This window comes from Gopherus evgoodei, chromosome 20 (genome assembly GCF_007399415.2).
Source record: "Gopherus evgoodei ecotype Sinaloan lineage chromosome 20, rGopEvg1_v1.p, whole genome shotgun sequence".
Lineage (NCBI taxonomy): Eukaryota > Metazoa > Chordata > Testudines > Testudinidae > Gopherus > Gopherus evgoodei.
In genome coordinates this window covers 16125221-16150068 of record NC_044341.1, presented here as the reverse complement: position 1 = coordinate 16150068, position 24848 = coordinate 16125221, and the positions used below count along the sequence as shown (strand labels likewise).

Below are 24848 nucleotides of genomic sequence, written 5' to 3'. Positions count from 1 at the left end.
TGCTGAATTGATTGTAGAGATCATGTCATTGAATCAATAACGTGAAAAGACTATAATCCCAATGTTTGCAACGAGCTCATGAAGCAGTCTGCAAACATGAAGACCGTGTCATTCCACTTGGCTCCTACTGAACAGACTCAGAATAAGACACAATCTATCAAGTCTGTGTATCTAGAAATGTGGGAAGACAGCCTGAGTGATCACAGACATACTTAAGTATTTAATAAGGCTTCTTTTACATTTGTAGCTTTGGAAGACCTGACAAGGGAGAGTATCCAACTAGTCTATTCGTTTTTATTGAACTGGAAAGAATGTTTATTCTTATAAAGCTGAGGGCATGTACGTAATAGAAAATGCACACCCATTAACTCAGCACTTGTAGGTGTGTGTTTGGTTGCCAGTACTATGAACACACCATTATTCTATCTTGAGGTCATCTTTGACTCCTCGCTCTTCTTTCCCTTCACATTCAGACTGTCATTCTCCTGCCACTTCTTCCTCCGTACTATATCAAAACACACATACTTATTTTCTCTTCTTACAGCTAAAATGTAAGTCCAAGGTCTGGTCATCTCCCACCTCGATTATTGTAACCTCTCTTTCTCCAGAATTCCCACATTTCTCTCCTTCAGTCCCTACAAAACATAGCTGCTAAAATGATCTACCGCATCCGATTAGACCTATTTTCTCTTTGAATCCATCTACTGGCATCCTCTTACCCACATTAAGTGAGTAAGTAAATCCATTTATCTGTGTTTGAATATTAGTGACATTGTAACAATTTTCTAAAGCCATCATGATCTATTGCTAACTTCAAGCACTCTGCAGCTGACCTTACAAGGATCTGCCGCACACCACCCATCCAACTCATTGCTGGTTCTCCCCTAATATGATGACTTCCCACCATTCCTTCCAAAATAAATTTCTCAGGGTTATTTCTGTTTCTACACTGAATGTGACCAAAGTACATAAGTTTGTGTTTGTTGGTTTTCAACATCAGAGTCTACTTCTCTTCAATAATATTTCTACGATAGGTATTCATCTTCTTTTCCGTCTAGGAGATATGCAAGAGTCTTCACCAGCAGCACATTTCAAATGCTTGTTTTTTTTCTTGTCAGACACATTAACGTCTCAGAATTCACATTCATAAATCACTATGGAAAATATAGCAAAGAATCCTGTGGCATCTTATAGACTAACGGACGTTTTGGAGCATGAGCTTTCGTGGGTGAATACCCACTTCATCGGATGCATCTGACGAAGTGAGTATTCACCCACGAAAGCTCATGCTCCAAAACATCTGTTAAGTCTATAAGGTGCCACAGGATTCTTTGCTGCTTTTACAGATCCAGACTAATACGGCTACCCCTCTGATACTATGGAAAATATTAGGCTTTCCATCAGTTGCCCTTTGTACATTTTTAGATGCCACAGTTTTTCTATGCTTTCTTAAGGGAGGCATACCGGAATGAGTTATCCCTGGTCATATTCTGATTCTTTTGGAACAGCCTTCCTGGTTGGATATGTATGATCCCAGATAATTAAATTAATCTACTACCTCTACAACTTGTCTGTTAATTGTGATGTCCACTGTGACAGACCCAGGCCAGTGGGGTGCAGGAGTCTGGTAGAGGGCAAATATACTGGTCATTGGGTGAGTAGTTTTCTGTTCCCTGAGTGATCAGAGCAGGGTCTGCACTAGAGTAATCAGGAACTTGCTAGAACCAATTAAGGCAGATAGGCTGTTCAGAATACCTGCAGCCAATCAAGGCAGGCTAATCAGGGCACCTGGGTTTTAAAAGGAGCTCTCTCCAGTCAGATGGGGAGGAGCCAGAGGAGAGGAAGTGCGTGTGAGGAGCTGGGAGCAAGAGACACAAGGAGCTGAGAGTGTGTGCTGCTGGAGGACTAAGGAGTACAAGCATTATCAGACACCAGGAGGAAGGTCCTGTGGTGAGAATAAAGAAGGTGTTTGGAGGAGGCCTTGGGGAAGTAGCCCAGGGAGGTGTAGCTGTCACACAGCTGTTACAAGAGGCACTATAGACAGCTGCAAATCCATAGGACCTGGGCTGGAACCCGGAGTAGAGGGTGGGCCCGGGTTCCCCCCAAACCTCCCAACTCCTGATCAGACACAGGAGGAGTTGATCCAGACTGTGGGGGAGATCACTGAGGTGAGCAAATCTGCCAATAAGTGCAGGACCCACCAAGGTAGAGGAGGAACTTTGTCACACCATTCATATCCTGTTTTAGTCACTCTTTTTGTTGCATTCAGGAATAGTCCATATTACTCACTCCCTGTTCGTACACTCACCCACATTTGTTGCACTGCATCAATGGTTGTAGAAAAGAGCGTTTCATCAGCAGCATATCTCAGGTCGATGAAGAGGTGTCCAATGAATGGAGAGCCTAGCTCATAGACTCATAGACTCTAGGACTGGAAGGGACCTCGAGAGGTCATCGAGTCCAGTCCCCTGCCCTCATGGCAGGACCAAATACTGTCTAAACCATCCCTAATAGACATTTATCTAACCTACTCTTAAATATCTCCAGCGATGGAGATTCTACAACTCCCCTAGGCAATCTATTCCAGTGTTTAACTACCCTGACAGTTAGGAACTTTTTCCTAATGTCCAACCTAAATCTCCCTTGCTGCAGTTTAAGCCCATTGCTTCTTGTTCTATCATTGGAGGCTAAGGTGAACAAGTTTTCTCCCTCCTCCTGATGACACCCTTTTAGATACCTGAAAACTGATATCAGGTCCCCTCTCAGTCTTCTCTTTTCCAAACTAAATAAACCCAATTCCTTCAGCCTTCCTTCATAGGTCATGTTCTCAAGACCTTTAATCATTCTTGTTGCTCTTCTCTGGACCCTCTCCAATTTCTCCACATCTTTCTTGAAATGCGGTGCCCAGAACTGGACACAATACTCCAGTTGAGGCCTAACCAGGGCAGAGTAAAGCAGAAGAATGACTTCTCGTGTCTTGTTTACAACACACCTGTTAATGCATCCCAGAATCATGTTTGCTTTTTTTGCAACAGTATCACACTGTTCACTCATATTAAGCTTGTGGTCCACTATGACCCCTAGATCTCTTTCTGCCATACTCCTTCCTAGACAGTCTCTTCCCATTCTGTATGTGTGAAACTGATTGTTCCTTCCTAAGTGGAGCACTTTGCATTTATCTTTATTGAACTTCATCCTGTTTACCTCAGACCATTTCTCCAATTTGTCCAGATCATTTTGAATTTTGAGGCTGTCCTCCAGAGCAGTTGCAATCCCTCCCAGTTTGGTATCGTCCGCAAACTTAATAAGCGTACTTTCTATGCCAACATCTAGGTCGTTGATGAAGATATTGAACAGAACCGGTCCCAAAACAGACCCCTGTGGAACCCCACTTGTTATACCTTTCCAGCAGGATTGGGAGCCATTAACAACTACTCTCTGAGTACGGTTATCCAGCCAGTTATGCACCCACCTTATAGTAGCCCCATCTAAATTGTACTTTCCTAGCTTATCTATAAGAATATCATGCGAAACTGTATCAAATGCCTTACTAAAGTCTAGGTATATCACATCCACCGCTTCTCCCTTATCCACAAGGCTCGTTATCCTATCAAAGAACGTTATCAGATTAGTTTGACACGATTTGTTCTTTACAAATCCATGCTGGCTATTCCCTATCACCTTACCACCTTCCAAGTGTTTGCAGATGATTTCTTTGATTACCTGCTCCATTATCTTCCCTGGCACAGAAGTTAAACTAACTGGTCTGTAGTTTCCTGGGTTGTTTTTATTTCCCTTTTTATAGATGGGCACTATATTTGCCCCCTTCCAGTCTTCTGGAAGCTCCTTCCACTCTGTTGAAACCTTCTAAGGCTTGTCTCAGAATGAATTCTGCATATATGTTAAAGAGGTTTGGGGACAAAATACACCCTTGTTTCATACCCCGCCCAGTGGAAAACCATTCACTGTCACCTACTGCTGTTTACACCATGGCCTGTTGCTGGTGGCAGAGACTTGCAATGAGTTCAATGAGAAGCTTTGGAATCTCCATGTCTATGGATACTGGAACAATTTTTATAGGTGTGATCGAAACCACATATCTGGTGTTTGTTATTATTACTTCAAGCCAGGGAGTGCGGTAGCAACCCCAGCACCTCTGGTTCCAGCACCACTTCCCATGTCTGCCAGTATCCTCCAAAGACACTCATGTCAGAGGGTATCAAATGCTTTTGAGTAGCCAATGAAGCACATGATCAATGGGTGAACATGTACTCTTCATTTTCCAATGCAGTACCAATGTACCGTATCAATTATAATTTTCTTGTGCTCACCTTCAAGGTTATGTGCAATCATGCTCCATCAACATTTTGAATCTCATTACTTGTCTTATTCCCCCATAGCCTCCTTTAGAATCATAGAATCATAGAACATCAGGGTTGGTCATCTACCTCAGGAGGTCATCTAGTCCAGCCCCCTGCTCAAAGCAGGACCAACACCAACTAAATCATCCCAGCCAGGGCTTTGTCAAGCCTGACCTTAAAAACCTCTTAGGAAGGAGATTCCACCACCTCCCTAGGTAACCCATTCCAGTGCTTCACCACCCTCCTAGTGAAACAGTTTTTCCTAATATCCAACCTAGACCTCCCACACTGCAACTTGAGACCATTACTCCTTGTTCTGTCATCTGGTACCACTGATAGCCTCAAAACAGCCCTTGTTGTTCTCTCTCTCTCTCTCTCTCTGTTCCTTTTACCGTGCAGCCTGATTGGTCCTCTAGGATCAGAACATTCCAGACATTTTTCTCTCCTCTTCCAATTCCAATCCCTCCTGAAAACTTACTCCTTCAACAAGGCCCACAAACACTAATCCGCAACAATAAAAGAAATTCAGCATTCAACTTTAACAATCTCTGGGTCTCCTCTTGCCTCATCCATGTCAGTCTTGTAGACTGTAAACCCTCTGGGCAGAGCTAGTTTTTATCTTTGTTGCGCAGAGCACCATGCATACGGCCAGTCCTTAACAAATGATAAATAACAAACACGTGTATACATAGCGGCATCTTCCATCTTCATGGTGTTGGAAGGAAACATTTGTGAGGGACATTATACCACCAGTTTCTTTTTAAGAGAGAACATCGATTTTAAGCATTTGTTGGTCTGTTTTTTTTTTAATGCTATAAAACCTAATTAGGTAGAAGGTAAAAAACTAGGCAAAATCTTGGAGATTTTGATATTCCATTTTCTGTATGGTAATTCACTAATTTGTATTAAGGGTCTGTCCATTTAAGTTAAAGACAATAGGGCCATCTTATTGATCACCTCTAACTTATAGGTTGTGTTCCTGCTAATTCACTTTGCATCTACTGCTTTTTTTTTTTTTTTAAGTATTTTGCAGTCATTTAAACATCAAAAAAAAGAGACAGCTGAGCTGCACATTTCAGACTATTGCTATCTTGCCTGAGGCCCTTTTGAAGAAAAGCTTATGGAATCTCAATGTGTCTTTCCTGGCAAAATTAGTAAATAAATCTCTACAAGTAGCGCAGACATTAGCTGTTCACTTCGACTGAACTGCTCTCCTGCACCATACAAAGGACACAATCCAGTTAATTACATCTGCTAAAGTCCCCGAGAGTAGGAACTCAGACAAATAGCACAATCAGCTGCAAAGGAGATCCTGTGGTGAAGACTGCAGAAAACTGTACTGTTAAGTGGGATCCTTTTGTCTACAGGTAGCCACCCAACTGGCCAGTGGTATGGGAGCAGCAGCACAGCAGCCAGCAAACAAAGCTGTAAACAGGGGGGCAGGGGGTTGCATGGGAGTTGGTAAGAGCAGTTTGGGAGAAGGGGGTATGTGGTGGGTTTTTTCTTTCTTGGCAGAGCTTAGGTGGGAAGGCTGCCAGCTACAGAGCTGCAGTGATAATGACCCGAAGAATGGAAGAGATAATGAAGATAACTGGATATGGAAGCTGTAGAATGTGTATTATCTTGGACAGGGAACCTGCAAGTTGCTTTGTCTGCCTGATAGATCTGATGGAAGAGAAAATTCAAGGTTTGGAGATGCAGCCAGAAGCTACAGTTAAGTTTAGAAGGCAATTTGAGCAAATGATGGAAGGAAGGAGGGAGGAGGCTGAAGGGAAAGATCAAGACTTGCAGATGCAAGCTGGACAGGAGAACTGTGAGTGCAGACTGCTGGAGGAATAAAGTGGCCCAGGAAAGCATGTCACTATGAGAACAAGGCAGAGGACAAGACTAACTCGTGAAGGAGAAATAGAGCAGAGGAACAAGTTTGCTGAGTTGCAAAACAAAGAGGAGAGGCAGACAGTAACAGATGACGGGAAAGCAAAGAAGAGAAAAGTGGCTAGTCTTACAAGAGGAGGGGAAGAAGAGCCAAGAAGAGACCAACAAGAAAAGGAGTAATAGCCGGAGTTCGGCATCCTAGGAGGACAGAGGAAGACTCACAAAAGTGATAACAGAAGACAAGACTTGCAGAATGAAAGATCAGATGGGGGAAGTTTTGAGAATTGCATCTCCCAGGAAGCGGCAAGTCTATGTGATTGGTGACTCCCTACTAAGAAGAACAGACAGGCCTGTCACCAGAGCTGATCCAAAGAACAGAAGGGTGTGTTGTCTGCCAGGAGCTAAGATCTGGCATGTGAACCTGAAGCTGAAAAGGAGCCTAATGAGAGTGAGAAAGAACCCACAGATTGTCCTTCACATGGGAACAAATGATACAGTTAGATTCTCACTGGGACACATTAAGGACGACTATGCCAGGCTGGGCAAAACGCTGAAAGAAACCGAGGCTCAGGCAATCTTCAGTGGGGTTCTACCTGTCCCTAGAAGAGGAGAGCGAAGGCAAGACAAGATTAGGATGATTAACAGATGGCTCAGACAATGGTGCTATAAAGAGGGCTTTGGGACCACTGGGAGGCATTCATGGACAAAGGACTGTTCTCATGGGATGGACTCCACCTGCACAGGGCGGGAAATAGAATTCTGGAACGGGGGCTGGCATAACTGATTAAAAGAGCTTTAAATTAGGAATTTGGGAGAGATGCTCATGTAATATCTACTCCAGATTCCAATACCGAGCCCTGGTCTACACTACGGGGTTAGGTCGAATTTAACTGCATTACATCGATTTTAAAATGAATGCGTCTACACAATCAATCCTGTTCTGCTGACCTAAAAGGCTCTTAAAATCAACTTCTGTAGTCCTCCCCGGCGAGGGGCGCAGCATTAAAATCAACCTTGTTGGGTCAAATTTGGAGTAGGACAGACACAATTCAACAGTATTGGCCTCTGGGAGCTATCCCAGAGTGCTCCAATGTGACTGCTCTGGACAGCACTTTGAACTCTGATGCACTAGCCAAGTACACAGGAAAAGCCCTAGGAAATTTTGAATTTCATTTCCTGTTTGGTCAGCATGGCGAGCTCAGCAGCACAGGTGACCCAGAATCGCAAATAAGCTCCAGCATGAGTCCCCCCAGAATCGCAAATGAGCTCCAGCATGGATTGAAAGGGAGAAACTGGATCTGATTGCTGTATGGGGAGAAGAATCTGTGCAGGCCAAACTCCGATCAAAAAGAAGAAATGCTAATATATATGCCAAAATCGAACAGGGCATGGTGGACAGAGGCTACAACAGGGACACACAGCAGTGCTACATGAAAGTTAAGGAGCTCAGGCAAGCCTACCAAAAGACAAAGGAGGTAAATGGTCGCTCTGGGTCAGAGCCGCATACATGCCGCTTCTATGATCAGCTGCATGGTATTCTAGGGAGGGGTCCTACCATTACCCCCCCACTGTCCGTGGACACTTGCAAGGGGAGAGTCTCATGCAACAAGGAGGAGGATTTTGTGGATGAGCAGGAGGAGGAGAAGAATGTGCAGCAGGCAAGTGGTGAATCCATTCTCCCCAGCAGCCAGGACCTTTTCATTACCCTGGAGCCAATACCCTCTCAAGGCAGGATCCCCGACCCTGACGCCAGAGAAGGCACTTCTGGTGAGTGCACATTTGTAACTACAGTACAGAGTTTAAAAGCAAGATTGTTTAATGTTTGATTTGCCCTGAAGACTTGGGATGAATTTGTGGCCAGTACAGCTACTGGAAAAATCTGTTAAGGTGTTTGGGGATGGAGCGGGAATCCTCCAGAGACATCTCCATGAAGCTCTCCTGGAGGTACTCTGAAAGCCTTTGCAGAAGATTTCTTGGGAGAGATGCCTTATTTTGTCCTCCACGGTAGGACACTTTACCACGCCAAGCCAGTAGCAAGTAGTCTGGAATCATTGCAGCACAAAGCATGGCAGCGAATGGTCCTGGGTTTTGGTCACATTCAAGCAACATTCCATCTATATCTTTCTGTGTTAGCCTCAGGAAAGTGATATCATTCATGGTCACCGGCTTGAAATTGGGGAATTTTTGTAAGGGAACAGTAAAAGGACCCCATTCATGCTGGGCTCTTTGCGCTTGGCTAAAAGGGATCATCCTTGAGAATAGCCACGCGGCGGGGGGGAGAGGTGAAGGGATCATCCCAGAGAATACCCATGCAGTGGGTGCGGGGAGGTGCCTGCTGCACATCCATCCGAAAACTGAAGCCCCTCCTTTTAAATGTGAAAACCAATCAGCATTGCTTGCTATGGAAAATGAGGGCACTGCAGTTTGAAAACATTTCCACATGTTATGAAGGCGTAAGAAGCCAACTCAGTGTACCCTTTGGCTTACCATGGCTGCCTGGAAACCGAATTCTGTTGCCCAGCTATGTGTGATGTGTCACCATACTGGCAGGTGCTTAATATAAAAGGCAAAATGCGACCTTGTACCTAAAGCACATGTGCAGTCAGCTGTGAATTGCTTGATTCACTGTGAAAGAGTCTCCCTTTTGTTCTCAGAAATGTATCATCTTAAATTTTACTCTCCCTTTTTATCCCTCCACAGGAGCAAATGGTTCTATGCTCCCCCTATCATCACTATCCCTGAGGTTATTGCAGATTAGAAGGCAAAGAAAACGCACTCTCGCTGAGGTATTTTCCGAGCTCATGAAGTCCTCCCGCACTGACAGGGCACAGCTGAACGCATGGAGGCATTCAGTGGCAGAGGCCAGGAAAGCATAAAGCGAGTACAAGGAGCAGAGGCAGGATGCAATGCTGAGGCTAATGGGGGAGCAAAAGGACATGCTCACGTGTCTGGTGGAACTGCAGGAAAGCCAACAAGAGTACAGACCCCTCCTGCATCCACTGTATAACCGCCTGCCCTCCTCCCCAAGTTCCATATCCTCCTCACCCAGATGCCCAAGAATGCGGGGGAGGGGTGGTTCTGGGCACCCAGCCACTCCACTCCAGAGGATGGTCCAAGCAACAGAAGGCTGTCATTCAAACAGTTTTGATTTGCAGTGTGGCTACAGAAAGCAATGTGGTCTTGTCCTTCCTTCCTCCCCCATCCCATCCCACTTGGGCTACCTTCTCAGTTATCTCACTTTTTTTTTAATTAATAAAGAAAGAATGCATGGTTTCTAAACAATAGTAACTTTATTTCCTTTGCCAGCTCTGATCAAAGTGGGGAGGGTGCTTGGCTTACATGGAATTAAAATCAACAAAGGGGGTGGGTTTGCATCAAGGAGAAACACACACAAGTGTCACACTGTAGCCTGGCCAGTCATGAAACTGGTTTTCAAAGCCTCTGATGTGCAGCGCGCCTAGCTGTACTCTTCTAATCACCCTGGTGTCTGGCTGCTCAAAATCGGCCACCAGGCGATTTGCCTCAACCTCCCACCCCTCCATAAATATCTCCCCCTTACTCTCACAGATATTATGGATCACACAGCAAGCAGCAATAACAATGGGAATGTTGGTTGCGCTTAGGCCTAACCTAGTCAGCAAACAGCGCCAGCGAGCTTTTAAACGTCCAAAGGCACATTCTATCACCATTATGCACTTGCTCAGCCTATAGTTGAACTGCTCCTTACTACTGTCCAGGCTGCCTGTGTATAGCTTCATGAACCATGGGAGCAAGGGGTAGGCTGGGTCCCCAAGGACAACTGTTGGCATTTCATAATTGCTATTAGCAAATATCTCCAAGGGCAAGAGATGGGACATTAGATGGGGAAGGCTCTGAGTTACTACACATAATTCTTTCCCAGTTGTCTGGCTGTTGCATCATCCACAGGTTCAGGGTCTAACTGATAACCACAAATTTTACCCCACGTCAGATTGACAGAAAATCTGAGTGTTCTTTCCTCTGCAGTGTGGGGCATGGGTCACTTGCTGGTCTGAACTAAAGTAAATGACGAATTTTCTGCAACTTGAAGTCTTTATACCAAGATTTAATGACTCAAGTAACTCAGCCAGAGGTTATGGGTCTATTACAGGAGTGGGTGGGCCTGTGACATGCAAAAGATCAGACTAGATCAGAGGTTCCCAAAGTATGGTATGCGTACCCCCAGAGGTACATGAGACATGTCTTGGGGGTACTCGGGAGAAATTGTGTATTGATGGGTTTTATTTATTAATTATGTTATTTATTTCATTTTCATAATAGACTACTCAGACAAAGCTTTAAAACTCCGTGGGAATTTGTTATATAAAATACAGTAATTGATGTACCAGTGAGAACACAGATACACTGACATACACAGCCCTCACCTCCAAATAAAGTACAGCATGTGTTCAGTTGCCCAGCAACTGTCCAGTCTAACTGAACTCAGAATTTAGTCAGGGCTTTTTTTTTTCAGTTGTATACGTTGCACTGTAACTGTATCTGAACGTAACAGGAAAATATGGACATATGGCTAAAGACAGGTAGTGTTAAGAAGAACACACACAGTATCAGTGATGAGAAGTAAAGCGATTAATTTTGTCTTGCCAGTACCAGTGTACTTGCTGAAACTGATTACTGACTCAACCTACGGATCTCAGCCTGTGAAGCAAAATGTTGCCACTAGGGATAAAACAGGATGTATATCAAAGAGACAAATATGACAAAAAGCACATTGAAATGGGATTTACTTGGACTGGAGAGAGTGAATACCCTCAGCCACAGAGTGTGTTATGTGGTGAAGTCCTGTCCAATAACAGCCTAAAACCATCTCTTCTACACAGACACTTGAAAACAAAATGTGAACAACACAAGGACGAACCAGCAGACACAGGCACAGCTCATGGTGAGCAAGAAAGTTTTGCACGTTGCTGCCCCGGACAATATTAATGCCCTTGAAGAATCATGTCTAGTGAGTTAGAGTTGCAAAGTCAGAAAAACCTCACATCATAGCAGAGGAACTACTACTACCTGCAGCTACAGAGATGGTGAACACTATGCTTGGAGGGAAAGCCCAAACATTCATTCAGTTAGTGCTATTATCAAACAACACAGTGTTATCAAATTGATGACATAGCCAATGATGTCCTAACTCAACTAGTGAATCAAGTCACTAGCAGCCAGTACTTTGCTCTACACCTGAACGAATCCACGGATGTGGCAGGCTTTGCTCACCTTCTGGTGTACATGTGGTACATTTAGGAAAGTGCAATACAGGGGGACACTTTGTTTTGCCAGCTACTGCCTGCCAGAATAACAGCTGAGGAGATTTTCCGGTTGCTTGACAGCTTCATAAATCAACATGATATCATCTGGTCATGGTGTATTGGTATCCGCACTGACGGAGCAAAGCCAGTGACTGTTAGGCATAGTGGAGTAGTGACATGTATCTGAGCAGTTGCTCCCAATGCGATGTGGGTGTATTACAGCATGGGCGATGGGTATAATAGGCTAGGGGAGGCTAAACTTCCCCTAACCCAGGCCATGGCCCTGCCTTGATTCCCCCTCTCCCCGAAGTCGGCGGGGGCTCAGCTCAGGCCATGCTGGGGGCTGGGGGGGCTCTGGTGGGAAAGGGGTGTGGAAGGGTTGGCATATGGGTGGGCCTCAAGTGGAATGGGTGGGGCCGGGAGGCTAGCCTCCCTGATGGGAGGGTTCACATGCTGCCCATGCATTGCAGTATACACAAGGAAGCACTTGCCCATCAACTTGAAGGAGGTGCTAGATAATGTTATGAAGATGGCAAACTTTATAAAAGCTCAACCCTTGAATTCCAGAATCTTTTCCACTCTATGTAATGAGATGGGAAGTGAGCACGTCAGTCTATTGCTCCAGTTCGATGGCTGTCATGGGACAAGGTCTTGGCACATTTCTCTGAACTTGATGCCAAGGTCAAGGTATTCTTTACAGGGTATCCATTCCCTCTCTTTCACTGTCTGCAAGACATAGACTGGCCCTCGTGGCTGGGATACTTGTCAGATATATTCTCTCCCCTGAACGAGCTAAATCTAGGACTTTAAGGGCTGAATGGCCAGGACAAAACTGAGTCAACGATAAAAAAGCTGGAATTCTGGGCTCACTGTGTGAAGGAAAACAACACTGACATTTTCCCAAACATGCATGAATTCCTGACAATGAATGAACTACAGTTGCAGGACAGTGTTAAAGGTATTGAAGGTGACATGAAGCAATATCTCACTGAACTGGCGAGGCAATAATGTGATACTTTCCTTCAATGGGGAATGCAAACAGATGGGTCCGCTATGCTTTCACAAATTTTTCTGCAGTACCCACATCATAAGATTTGTCAATAAAAGAACAAGAAAATCTCCTGGATATCTCAAATGATGGCAGAATCAAGACTGAGTTCCAACAAAAGTTGAGTTGGCGGAGTTTTGAATCCAAATGCGAGCAGTTTCTCAAATTGTCAGACAGGGCTGTCCAGGTTTTGATGCCATTTGCTACAACTTACCTGTGTGAAAATGGATTTTCATCACTTACTGGAATGTAATCAAAGTATCATCAGCACCTTTGTATAGAAAACAACTTATGACTTAAACGATCACCTATCACTCCAAACACTACATATCTGTACATGGACAAACAACCTCCTCCATCGCATTAATGGTGAGTGGTACTATTAAGCCACTGTTTAAGTTGGTCAAAAGTAAGCGTACATTAAAACTAAAACCGTAAATGAGATGTATTATTATTATTGTAGTATTATATGATTGTGTGTTTATGTGTACTATAATTTGAACATTTTGTACAATGATTGGGCATTAAAAGGATTCAAATATAAAACCTGTGTTCTCATAGAATCATAGAATATCAGGGTTGGAAGGGACCTCAGGAGGTCATCTAGTCCAACACTCTGCTCAAAGCAGGACCAATTCCCAACTAAATCATCTCAGCCAGGGCTTTGTCAAGCCTGACCTTAAAAACCTCTGTGTTCTGGTAGGGGTACGCTGGTAGATCTGAAAGGGGGTTCACAGTAAGAAAAGTTGGGGAACCTCTGGACTAGATCATGCTGGTCCCTTAAAGTCTATAATCTATTTAGCCAGCCAGCCAGCATTCATTGCTGTGGTATCTGAAGTTTATGCTGTGAGCCTTTTCCTCCTAAGTCCAGAGGCTCTGGGCTGTTTGGGTCTTCAAGTAAGCTCCCCAGCCCTCTAGCCTGGCATTGGTTGTGAGGGTTAAAGTATATGCAAGGCAGATTGAGATGCCTTTGTGGACATTGTAATGGGTTGACCACCATTGTAAGATGTTGAACACCTGTGCTGGAACCCATACTTGATCTTTCATGTGTACCAGGGAGTGGTCCCAAACCGTTAGTATGAAAGCTTGAAGGCTTCTGATGTGTGATTGTGCCATGGAGTGATCCCTATGCATGACACCAGGACTCCTCACAGTTGGAGGCATAGTCCTATGGTAGGCCTCCAGAAAATAAATTCCTGGATGGCACCAGAGAATTCTTCTTGGCACTGATGATGAAGCCAGGCGCCTGAGGAAATTCACCATCTGAGACATGGCCCTATGTGCAACTGATTACAATGGAGCTCTGAACAGGATGTCATCCAGGAAGGAGCACAGGTAAATTCCCTGCTACCTCCATCTGATTATTATCACTATCACTACCCCTCGGGCCCGAGGACAGATCGAACATGAGTATTCAGTACTGATAACATTTCCGGCTCGAGGCAAACCTCAGAAGTCTGCGACAGCATGGTCTGATGGGGATAGGGAGATATGCGTCTGCTGCATCTACTCAAGTCAAGAAGTTCCCTGAGGACAGCAATCAAGTAGAAGTCGAGGTCTCTATCCAAAACCTCAGTTTCATAATCTACTGAGCCTTCTGAGGTCAAGAATGGCTCTGATAGCCCCTATGTACTTCTGTACTATGAAGATGGAGTAGAAACTGGAGAACCTTTCATGTGAGGGAACACTCTCTATCTTTCCCATATCCAGAAGATGAAATATTTTGTTCTGGATCAGATTGTGTTTTGAGAATCACTGGAGCTGAGTGATGGGATAAAGAATGGATGGGGTGGATCCCTCAGTTTGAAGGTGTATCCCTAGGGTGGATCTCTCAGCCCCCACTCAATTGCCTGGTTGGCAGCTCCTCACACAAACACTTGCATGTCTACTTTCATGGTGACTCCATAGGCCTGGTGTGACCTTTGTGCAAGGCCTCTCAGTTGTCCATGTTAGGGCCTCCTTTGAAGACCCTCTCTACCATGCTGCTTATAGTGAACTGAGCTGACCTGTATATTACATGAGAAGAAAGGAAAGAAGTATGCTGTTGTCCTACTCTCCCTCATCTCTGTCTCCCTGGAGATCTCTCTGTCCTTCGACTGTGAGCACATGGGGCAGGGACTGCTCCTTCTTATCCATGTGGACTGCACTAGTACATAGGGGGTGTTACCACAAACGTACACTGAGTAACTGGAACAACACACACACACACATTTTATTTGGATTGTTTTAATTCATTCAATTAACTTAGCACTAGAGACAGGTGACTGACAGCCCCAGAGCCCAAGCCCTCTATTTATCCCCTGATCGGGAACAGCAGAGCTGTTAGCAGTGCAAGCTGACTGGCTCCATCCATCTACAGTGCCTGAACAATGACCTGGGGGCTCCCCCCGGCTCAATACTCATGGCTGTTCAGTCTTTTATTTCCCCTCATTTTAACCCAAAGCAAACACCCCAGCTCACTTCTATGGGGCTTCTAAAGGGCAAAATGTCATGAGCAGCTGAGTGTAACCCTTCATGGACTGCCCTTATTAGAGAGACTACTGCTTAGCCTCCTGTCCCACCACCAGTGGATCACCAGGAAACTCCCAGAAGCAGCCAGTATAGACTGCTGAAGTGACTGTGTCAGAGTCACCGCTCAGGAGGAGAGAAATCATTGCAGAGAAGGTGAGCTTCTCTTGCCAGGTTGGGCAGGAAACAGTACATGTTATTTCTCAATAGATGCTTGTGGAAAATTAACAGCGAGCTGCACTTTGAAGTTTTTGCCAGCGAGGATGTGGCAGGCAGGCATACTGGCCGTACAACGGAGACATTGTTACTACATTAAAAAAAGTAAAATCAGACAATAACCCAGTCTAAATTCTTCTGCATTTGTCTAATTTCCTGGGGAAACAGGAATACACTGCAGAGTGAATCCAATTTGACAAGTTAAATGAGTGGATATTCAGAACAGAAAAGAGGGAGAAAACAGTAACAGTCCTCATCAAAGAACATTAAGCTCTTTCAAAGACGTTAAAGAATGAAGCCTCACAACCCTTGTCAGATGTAGGTAAGCATTATCACCCCCAGTTTACAGACAAGGAAATCAAAGTTCAGAGGGGAAAGTGACTTCCCAAAGTCACAGTATCTCTTGGGCACAATCCAAGATTCCCAGTACTTAGTTATCTGTTCTGACCACTAGAGTGCACTCAGGGCTGACGAGAGGCGGGGGAAGCAGGTACAAATTACCACGGTTCGATGGTCCGGAAGGGGGCCCGAGGCCTGGCTTCCCTGGCCCTGTTTAGCCAGTTCACCCTTGATGGGGGGCCCCCCATTTGTTTTTCACTGGGGCCCGAACTCACTCTCGGCGGCCCTGAGTGCACTGTCTCTAGAATATGCTTATGCAGGAACTGCTCAGTGAAAACACAAGGGTTATTGAAGGAAAGCCTGTCTTGGCACTGTCAGCCATCAGCACACGAAGACATTATTCACTTGCATAGCCCGGAGGAGAAGATGGAGGAAGTGTCAGGTACCACAGCACTCAAGTCATGAATGACACTCCTGTGTATGTGTATGCACGCACACCTGTACTTGGGCATCCACCTGCTTTGATGCTAAGAAGCCTACTGAAAACAGTGTAAATTCCCAGCTGTTTAATGGCATTCACTTAGAGAATGACTGGGAATGTCAATAATGCAAGGAAAATGCAGACTTCATTACAGCCACAAGCTCTGACAGAAAATTACAGCACTTTGGAGTATGGAGACACTTATGTAATGAAGTTACTGCTATCAGATATTAATAATCTATTTTAAAAGCTAATAACCTTAGGTTACTTCTTACACAAGCGCTGGTGGCATGCGGACACCATCTGTTGAGTAGCAGGTTTGGTAAGCGGCACTGTGTTACAGCTAGAGCTATCCCACGCTCTTACTGGAAAAGGGGAACTGTTAGCTCTCCAAGATAAAGTAATTCTCAGCTGACAAATCCAGCCAGCTATTTACAACAAATAGACATACACTGAAATGTGCAGAGCTGGTTTCCAAACAAGTCCCATCTCTTCTCTTATTTCTCTGTACTTCTCCTCTCTTCCAGATCTCTCCTCTTCCTTTTCCTCTCACACTTTACTTCCTGCCTTCTACCAGGCTGACTCCTATTCCTAGAATTCATCCAGCAAGCGCCTTCTCTCCCCACCTGCAAATCTACCTTTAGAGACAATCCTGCCTCCATTCTTCTCAGCATTAGTAACTCAGACTCTCCCCTCTCCGGAACCGTTGCCCTGTGTCTTGTCTGGACTGGAAGCTCTTTGAGCAGAGAACATGCCTTGCTTACATTCGGTAAAGCACAGTGTAAATTTACGACGCTCAGAAGAGGCCTTATCATTTCTGAATGAGTCTGAGCAATAATGTTTTGTCTCCTATCACCGAACATAGCATACAGCTCTTCACCCTCCATCCCATCATTACTCATAGGAGAGATGCTGGGCACCATGATTCTTGAGAATACATCCAAACTTCAATTCCTTTATTAAAAGGGGGCCCTGGGAGAATTTTTGCAACAGAGGAATGGAGGCTGTGCTAAGGTTGTTGCAGAGTTTCCAATATTTTGGACTAATATGATTTTTTGAAATTAGTAATAAAAACGCACCTCCTCCCCCAAAAGCACTTACACATAATGGCTGGGGGGTTTACAAATCTGCCATGGGCATTTTGATGCATATCCCCTATGAATTCCAGTAGGGATTGTGCAACTATGTCCCCTGCATCGTTTTGAAAATCTCACCCCTTTGAGCTCCAAAGATCAAAATGCTCCCACTCCCCCCATTTTAAAGTAAATGCTTAATAGACAGACATTTCCAGATTTCAGAGACTTGCCTCAAGCCCTGCCACACCACATTTTTTCTTTTCTTTTCTCTTCTTAAGTGGCAAGCACAGCACAAACTTCTTCTTCTTCTTTAAACTGCCTTAAAAGAAGCAGCATTAATATCTGTGCACCAGCTATGTCTCAAGTGCCAACCTGAAGCACTTAGGGCCTGATTTTCACAGGTGCTGTGTTTCCACAGTTTCAGAGCTGTGCAGCTCTGCACCTCTGAAAGTCAGGAGTCCAGCAACCAACAACTGGAGGCACCCCAAGTTAATGACACTGATCATTATGGCTGTACAAAGGCTAATTGAAAAGCTAACGTGTTCTGTTGAGCTCTGATCACAGGAACTGCTCCCTTTCCTGGTGAAGTGCCCCACACTGGTGAAAGCTAGTGAAGCCACTTCATTTAATATCTGAAAAGGAAAACATTATAATAGGAATTCCTCCAGCTGTAATTGCAGAGTGTATGTACGATAAACAATTGACATTTACCACTGTAAGTGCTTCAGAGAGATACAGTACCTCACCACAAAACTGTGCTAAAAAGTGGTGCATATGAGAGACTAAGCAGGTTTGCAGAGGAAGGAATGAGAATTAGCAACATTCCCCCAGCCACAACAACATTTCTGTGTGTTACGCTGACATCAGCCGTATCAAAGTCCTCTTAGCTGATACATGGCTCATTATGTGCTCAAGCCAATGTCTCTGGGAAAAAATATTTTAAAAATAAAACTGGCGAATTCCTTGAGCTCACCTAAGTAGCAAAGGAAACCTAGGGTTCCATTGGAGCACGTTGCAAAACTTTGCTTGTTTAAAGAAGAGAGTTTCTCTAGGGGAGTGAAACATTTGCATTGTTCTGCCAGGGATTTTCCATGAGGAGTGTCAGCCAGTGTCTGGAACTGCAACTTCCGCAGCCTGTCATAGAAAGGGGATGAGATCATCAAGGAGAAGCCAACCACAGATTCTAGGTTGTCCACCAAGGCGAGAAATCACAGGGGAAAAAGCAGTTGGAGGCAGCTAATGTACTCCAAAAAAGATTTTAAAAAAATGTATCCATTAATTTAGTAGTGATATTGAAGAAACAGCCGCAAGGTTTCTACATTTCCCCTAGTCTGAAAGGAAACTTTCTCAGATCAAGCAGGCTGGGTTAGGCCGACGTGTGAACCACTTTAGTTACAATCTCATCTACAAGCTTGCAGCATGGGGTCTGGAAAACAGCACTACAAGGCAGAGTATCTTGCAGCTCAACCCTGGGACTTTCTGGGGAGCAACAAGTTTGAATCTCATCTAGTCTCTGATTATTTGTACTGTACTAGAAAGACAAGGCAATGGGTTTTGAATTCTTTTAATTAGACATTTAGTCTGCTCAAGGCAGCGCTGGGTGGGATGGTGTTTTTACACTGAAATCATAACCCTGATTCAAAGGACTTTAGGGTTGATGACACTAGAGCCATCAGTGGAGAAGTTTTACTAAGGAGGCTGGATGAAGGAATTAGAACAAGAAGAGTGATCCTAATAACGGCCTAAATGTTGCTCTGACTCCCCCCAAATCAACCTAAAGTCTCTAATGCAAAACAAAACCAGACAACATTGCCCTTACTACCAAAGATGTGCAAAAATGAAACGTGATTAGGGTGATTCTTCTTTCACTCACACTAGTATAAATCAGAAGCAATTCAGCCGAAGTCAATGAAATTGCATTGGCGCAAAACAAGAGTAAATGAGACTAGCAACTGGTCAAATTGGTGGAGTGACATGTGCTGGTGTAAATCTGGAGTAACTATAGTGGAGTCAATGGAGTGTTACTGTTTTAAAAGAGGTGTGAATGAGAGGAGAATTCAGCCCACAATCGTAACAAGCATCTCCTCCTACAAAGAAAAATGAAGTTTTACCATTAAGAACAATAGACAAGCCAGGCCATTTGTGTCTGCTTTCTGGAGAATGCAACCCACCCTTCCCCTCTTACGAAGTACCAATTGTATGTGATAGTCTTGTAGAAGCATAAGTGAAACTATCAGTGTCTAACCTGCTCAGATCTTAGCAGTACCTTCCCCAGTGCAATGCACAAAAATGATGCAGTATTGTGAAAGTGCAGAGGGGTTGGTCACGAAACAGTAGAACATATTTTGACTGTAACTATTAGATTTCATCTTGGCAACACTAATGCATAGTAAGCAAGCTAGGTTTCTTCTACCATGACAGACTCCCCTCTTTCAAACCTAGTCAATATTAATCTACAATTTCAGGATGTAAGATTTCAAAATGGGGATACACCCCTGAAACACTGAAGTATACTGATGAAGATGATACAGAGTGACTGAGGAATCATGACACTGCTCCCAAACTAGCACTGGTCCACTTGACCTTCAAAGATAATTTTCATTGTTCAAAATCACTTCGATGTCCTTCAGTCAAACACCATGTGGCTGTTTTTATTATCTCTGCAAGAAGTATCAGCTGTGGCATGGTTTTTTCATGCAATGATAACTCGAGAGACCCTGTATTAAGAGAGCTAAATAGACACAGTGGCAGTCTCTGAGCTCAGAAAAAGGAATGACACCAGTTGTTTTACAGTAAGGCCCTTCAGAGGATAGGTTTGTTTGTGTTGGGTGAAAGTTTGGTGCAATTGCAGATTCCTGGCTATATATAAATTATTAAGAATTTTCAGCATTAAGAGTGAAATCCAGCTGCTGAAACTGCTGGCCAAATGGGTTTCGGTTTTAGGGTTTGTTCTCCGAAGTGGAATTAGTTCTGGTTTGAACGTTCTGATTGACAGCTCTGGGGACAAGTCCTTTGTTCAACTCCAGGTAAAGTACAGGCAGAACCAGACAAGTGTCACTCAGACTCACAAATAGAGCTGAACCCTGACATGGTGAAAAGCCTAGACTGGGATTTCAAAGGAGCCTAAGGGAGTTAGAGGCTTAAATCCCAGTAAAATTCAATGGGAGTTGGGCGCTTTGCTCCCTTAGGTTCATTTAAAAATCACTGCCATGGCCCAGACTCTGTGGCTCACTTACTTGTTACCTTATCCGCTGAGATAGGCAACAGGGGCCCAATTAATGTCCTTGTGGTGATATGAAGAGGGGATGGGGATGGGAATGGGATGGGCCTGAGACCCAAAACATTTCACACAGGCACCTTTTGGTCACCACCATGCTGCTGCGATCCAGATGGGAACATTTCTGTCTCTTAACTCTGGATTTCGAATACAGTCATGAATGAAACCTTCAGGGCAATGCTCAGCATCAACAAAAATTGGATTCTGAACCAGAACTTCTCGGTAGCTCAAGAGCATTCGGATCTGGAGCTCCAGTTCGGGACCATCTCTGTTTAAAAAGTCCCCTGAGGGCAAAACACAACAAAACCAGGTATCAGCCTCTCAGAACTGCCAGAGAGAGATTTAAAAGTATGGAGACAACACTACATGTTTTAAAATGAGTGACACTGGGGCAGGTCTGACGGTCAAACATGGGGTCTGGAGACTCTCACAGATTCACTGTAAGGGTTGTCATTCTTCTCCTTTAAGGTTGGCTAACGGGTGCAATGGGAATCTTGAGGTATAGCTCTTATTCCCGTTAGCAGGCTGGACAGCAGCTGGTATCGGCAGCACTGTAAATGAGGTACTCGTGGGAGAAGCTGAATGGTGAAGCCAAAGAGCAATAGCAGTACGGAGGGAGGTGAGTGCTGATAGCAGCAGTGGGAATGAAAGAGGAGTCTGAAGAAAGAGCCGGAGAGAGAGAAAGAAGGAACTGGAGTGAGACAGATGCAGCAAACTCAACTTTTGCAGGAGTAGCATCTTGAATTGTTTTGCAGCGATTCTCTCTGGCTGACCCACAAGAAGCATTAAAAGGCTCACAAAAGATCTGCGACCAACCATAGCTGGTTGGTAGGATGGATCTGGCCAATACTACAGGACCAGGGTGAGGCAAAGAGACAAAGGGGAAAATAAGGGAAAGAGGGTATTGTCCCTATGAAAAAAATCACAATTCAATAACTTCTTTGGGAGAGTGGGCAACCAAATTCTGAAAAATATTCCCAGCAGGCTGAGTGTGAAACCACTCATAAAGTACTGCAGTCCCCGTGTAACCCTCTGAAGGCTGGTCACTTCACTGGTAGAAAGTGTCCTGAGAAGAGTCACTTTGCCAAGCAAGAATGTAAAGTGTGTTAGGGTCTAAATCGCTCCATATCAATAGCTGCACTGATATGATAAGACATTGACCACTGAGTGTTCCCATAGTATCTCTGGTGAACCACCTTCCCTGTGCTGACAATCAGAGCTCTGAGTGGAGCCTTTACTCTATGATTTGGAGGTAATATTTTAGCACCCATTTCTGATGTGCTGCATCAGTGATTATGTGTGGCAGTAAGCAGCTGTCATCTTCTCTTCTGTATACAGAAGTACGGCTTTTTTTGGTCAATTCTACTGCTGTTCTGAAATAAAATGTAAGGTTATTTCAGGATGAGTAATACATTCATTGACGTCATGTTACACAGAGCATGTTAAAAAGAGTTACTTTGTTTTGTTTTTTAAAGGGTGTAAAGTTTAATAAAATGTAGTTAAGAGACTGGATTTCGCTCTGTATTGGGGAACATAGGTTTTTCAGTTAACCTGAGTGGGACACTTATAGTTCATTTCCCTACTGTTTAGAGCAGAATTCTCTTAAAATGGGCCACTCTGGGAGAGAGACTCCTATGCTGATTTGTGTAAAGTAAGGTGAATTTCAGCCACATCAGATTGTCCTTCTACTTGATCACAGATGACAAGGTATCTAACTCCCAGAATATGAGTTTCCCTCTGAGATTCCTAGTTCCAAGAGGAACCAATATGAGGGCAGTGACGGTGCTTCATGTGTTTAAAGACAATAACATGCAAGGATCATTTGTCCATGGGAAATTCATTCGCTACACAGAAGTAACACCAACCTGCCTAAACAAGAGTATTTGCACAGTGTCTTCCAAGTGTGGCTTTGCTCCCATTCCAAAGCCTGCCTCCTAAATCCTGGGAACTCACTAAAAAGTACTGAGTTGCGAGCCACAGAGTTCAAGATGAGATGTTATTATTTGTTTGCTCTTCTATACTTCTCTGCATAGATCTACCTCTCAATGCCATTGCCTACATCTATGCAAGCTGAGTTGATTTGTACATTTGAGGCCATACATCTAAGCAAGAGAGGGACTGCTTGGACTGAACCTAATGGCAGACTTTCATTAACCCCTCTTTTGGTTTACATACTTTGATTTTATGCTAATTCAACATATGAAAAGAAAAGCAAATGTACACAGGTAATAGAAAAGAGAAAACCACACCCCTGCCACAACAAAGTCTTTTCTAACCAGATAAAACCAAGAGGACTCACCATCTCCCAGCAGGACCGACCTATCCTGATACAAGCTTCTGACTTTTTTTTTTTGCCTCCTTTGAAATACATAGGATGTAGGATCCTTAATTGTATCCCATTGATATAGTACTTGTTAACTGATTTTTATTTTTCAAAAGATAATCAAAAATATTAAGGGAGTGCAAGAGAGTGTGATGAATTACCATGAAGTAAGAACAGATGATTGAGCAAATTTAAAGCTTTTGGTTGGAACTGCTTTGGTAGCTAAATCAGAGAATTGGGAAGGAGCCCAAACAAGTATACATAAAGCAATCCTACTGGTGGGCATTTGACCTGTGTAAAAACAATTGGTCAATTGGCCAGTCAAATACTGTGAAATAATGTGAAAAATGGTCAAATATTTTAAAGCATAAATGTATTAGTACAGTAACAAAAGTAACAAAAAAGAGCAGACATTATGGTAGCTAGTAGGCTTAGCGTTAGATACTTGTGCCTAGTTACAAAAAATAAGTTACTTAAACAAGGGACTTTAACTCAGAAAAATACAAAACAATGAAGTTCTAAAAGAATTAAAGACTGACACCATCCTGCTGCTGCCTATAGCAGGGCATTCTTGGAATATCTGACAATATTTCATGATGGCCAAATAATAAATAAGTGGTCAACTGACATTATTTGACGGGTCAATTGACCAGTTTGCTAAGCCTATGCAATCTATCCTTTCAACTGCCCAGCAAAAAAAAAACCCAGCTTCAGAAAAGATCATTCCAATTCCTTCATCATACAGGTAAAATAACTAATGAGAACTTTATTTTGAGGGGAAGACTCTGAAAAGAACTAGGAAATATGGTGTCATCCCCACTGCAGTCCATCATCTCCTGTACAGAGACAGCTGCAGGAAAAATCTGTACTCTTCAGCTGTCTCAACTGAACCACCTGCAGAGCGGTGCTAATGATGTGCTTGCTAACTTGAAGACCAACTCAGGAAAGAAACTGAATCCAGCCTGAATTATAGAGAAATCTCAAGGGTGTTCAGTTTAAGGTGGTTGTAGAAAAGTAAAAGGGAACTGCTCATGTCGATCTATACCTGACCATCCCCTGTTGATATCCACCAGACACCTTTACTGACTTGACTTTATTTTTACTGATAGCTCTTCTGCAACAGGCTGTAATAAAAGTCTGAAAACAAAATGTGATACTTACCCTCCTTCAAAGATCTTGATCCTGGCTGGCTCCCCTCTTTTGGATATGGGAGCCTCTTCTTCTGATTTGCCTCTTTTATCCTCTTCCTTCTCAGCTCTAGTTAAATCTTTTCGACCTTCATTGGAAAGGAGTGAAGGCAAATGAACCTACCTCCCCAAAAGAGCAAAACAATCATTTATTACATTTCAAATGGCTCTAACAAACACACAGACCATATACACTGGGTCCTCTCAGATAGGGAAGGCAACTTACCACATGTGGCGCTGACTATGATGACTGTACCCTAGTAACTAGGACTTACATTTTCAAACATGATCTCTAATTCTGGATCTTGTCCTCTGTTTGATATGTCTTATTTAGACTGAACTTTAAGGGTTGGGAATGTGTTAAAGAACCATGTAAACTAACAACTATTTACATATTTTATTATAAAAACAATAATCATTAACAAATATTTAAGAATTACTTTCCTCTTGTAAGGTGGATCTATACAGTTATCTTCATTTTACAAATCTGAAAACTGAAGCATAGACAGGTGAAGTGTCTTGCCCAGGGTCACTCAGTGAGTCCGTGGCAATTGGGAATAGAAACCAAGAGACCAGGTTCCCAGTGCATTGCTCCAGTTGTTAGATATTATCTCCTATATATCCATACACTCTCTCAGATAGATTCAGACAGTGTATGGCCTGGTCTATACTACGCGTTTAAACCGAATTTAGCAGCATTAAACCGATTTAACCCTGCACCCGTCCACACAATGAGGCCCTTTATATCGATATAAAGGGATCTTTAAACCGGTTTCTGTACTCCTCCCTGACGAGAGGAGTAGCGCTGAAATTGGTATTGCCACGTCAGATTACGGTTAGTGTGGCCGCAAATCGACGGTATTGGCCTCCAGGCG

General features: G+C 43.7%; 1 protein-coding gene across 8 annotated transcripts in view; it reads right to left on the bottom strand.

The window, feature by feature from the left end:
- The window catches only part of HIVEP3 (HIVEP zinc finger 3), a 461199-nt gene that overhangs the window by 67136 nt on the left and 369215 nt on the right, over window positions 1-24848 (bottom strand). For all 8 annotated transcript variants that reach the window (XM_030539428.1, XM_030539427.1, XM_030539430.1 and 5 more), the window contains one exon: window positions 23948-24093. In XM_030539428.1, coding sequence (XP_030395288.1) covers window positions 23948-24093 — 146 coding nt within the window. The remainder of the gene's footprint in view (window positions 1-23947; window positions 24094-24848) is intronic.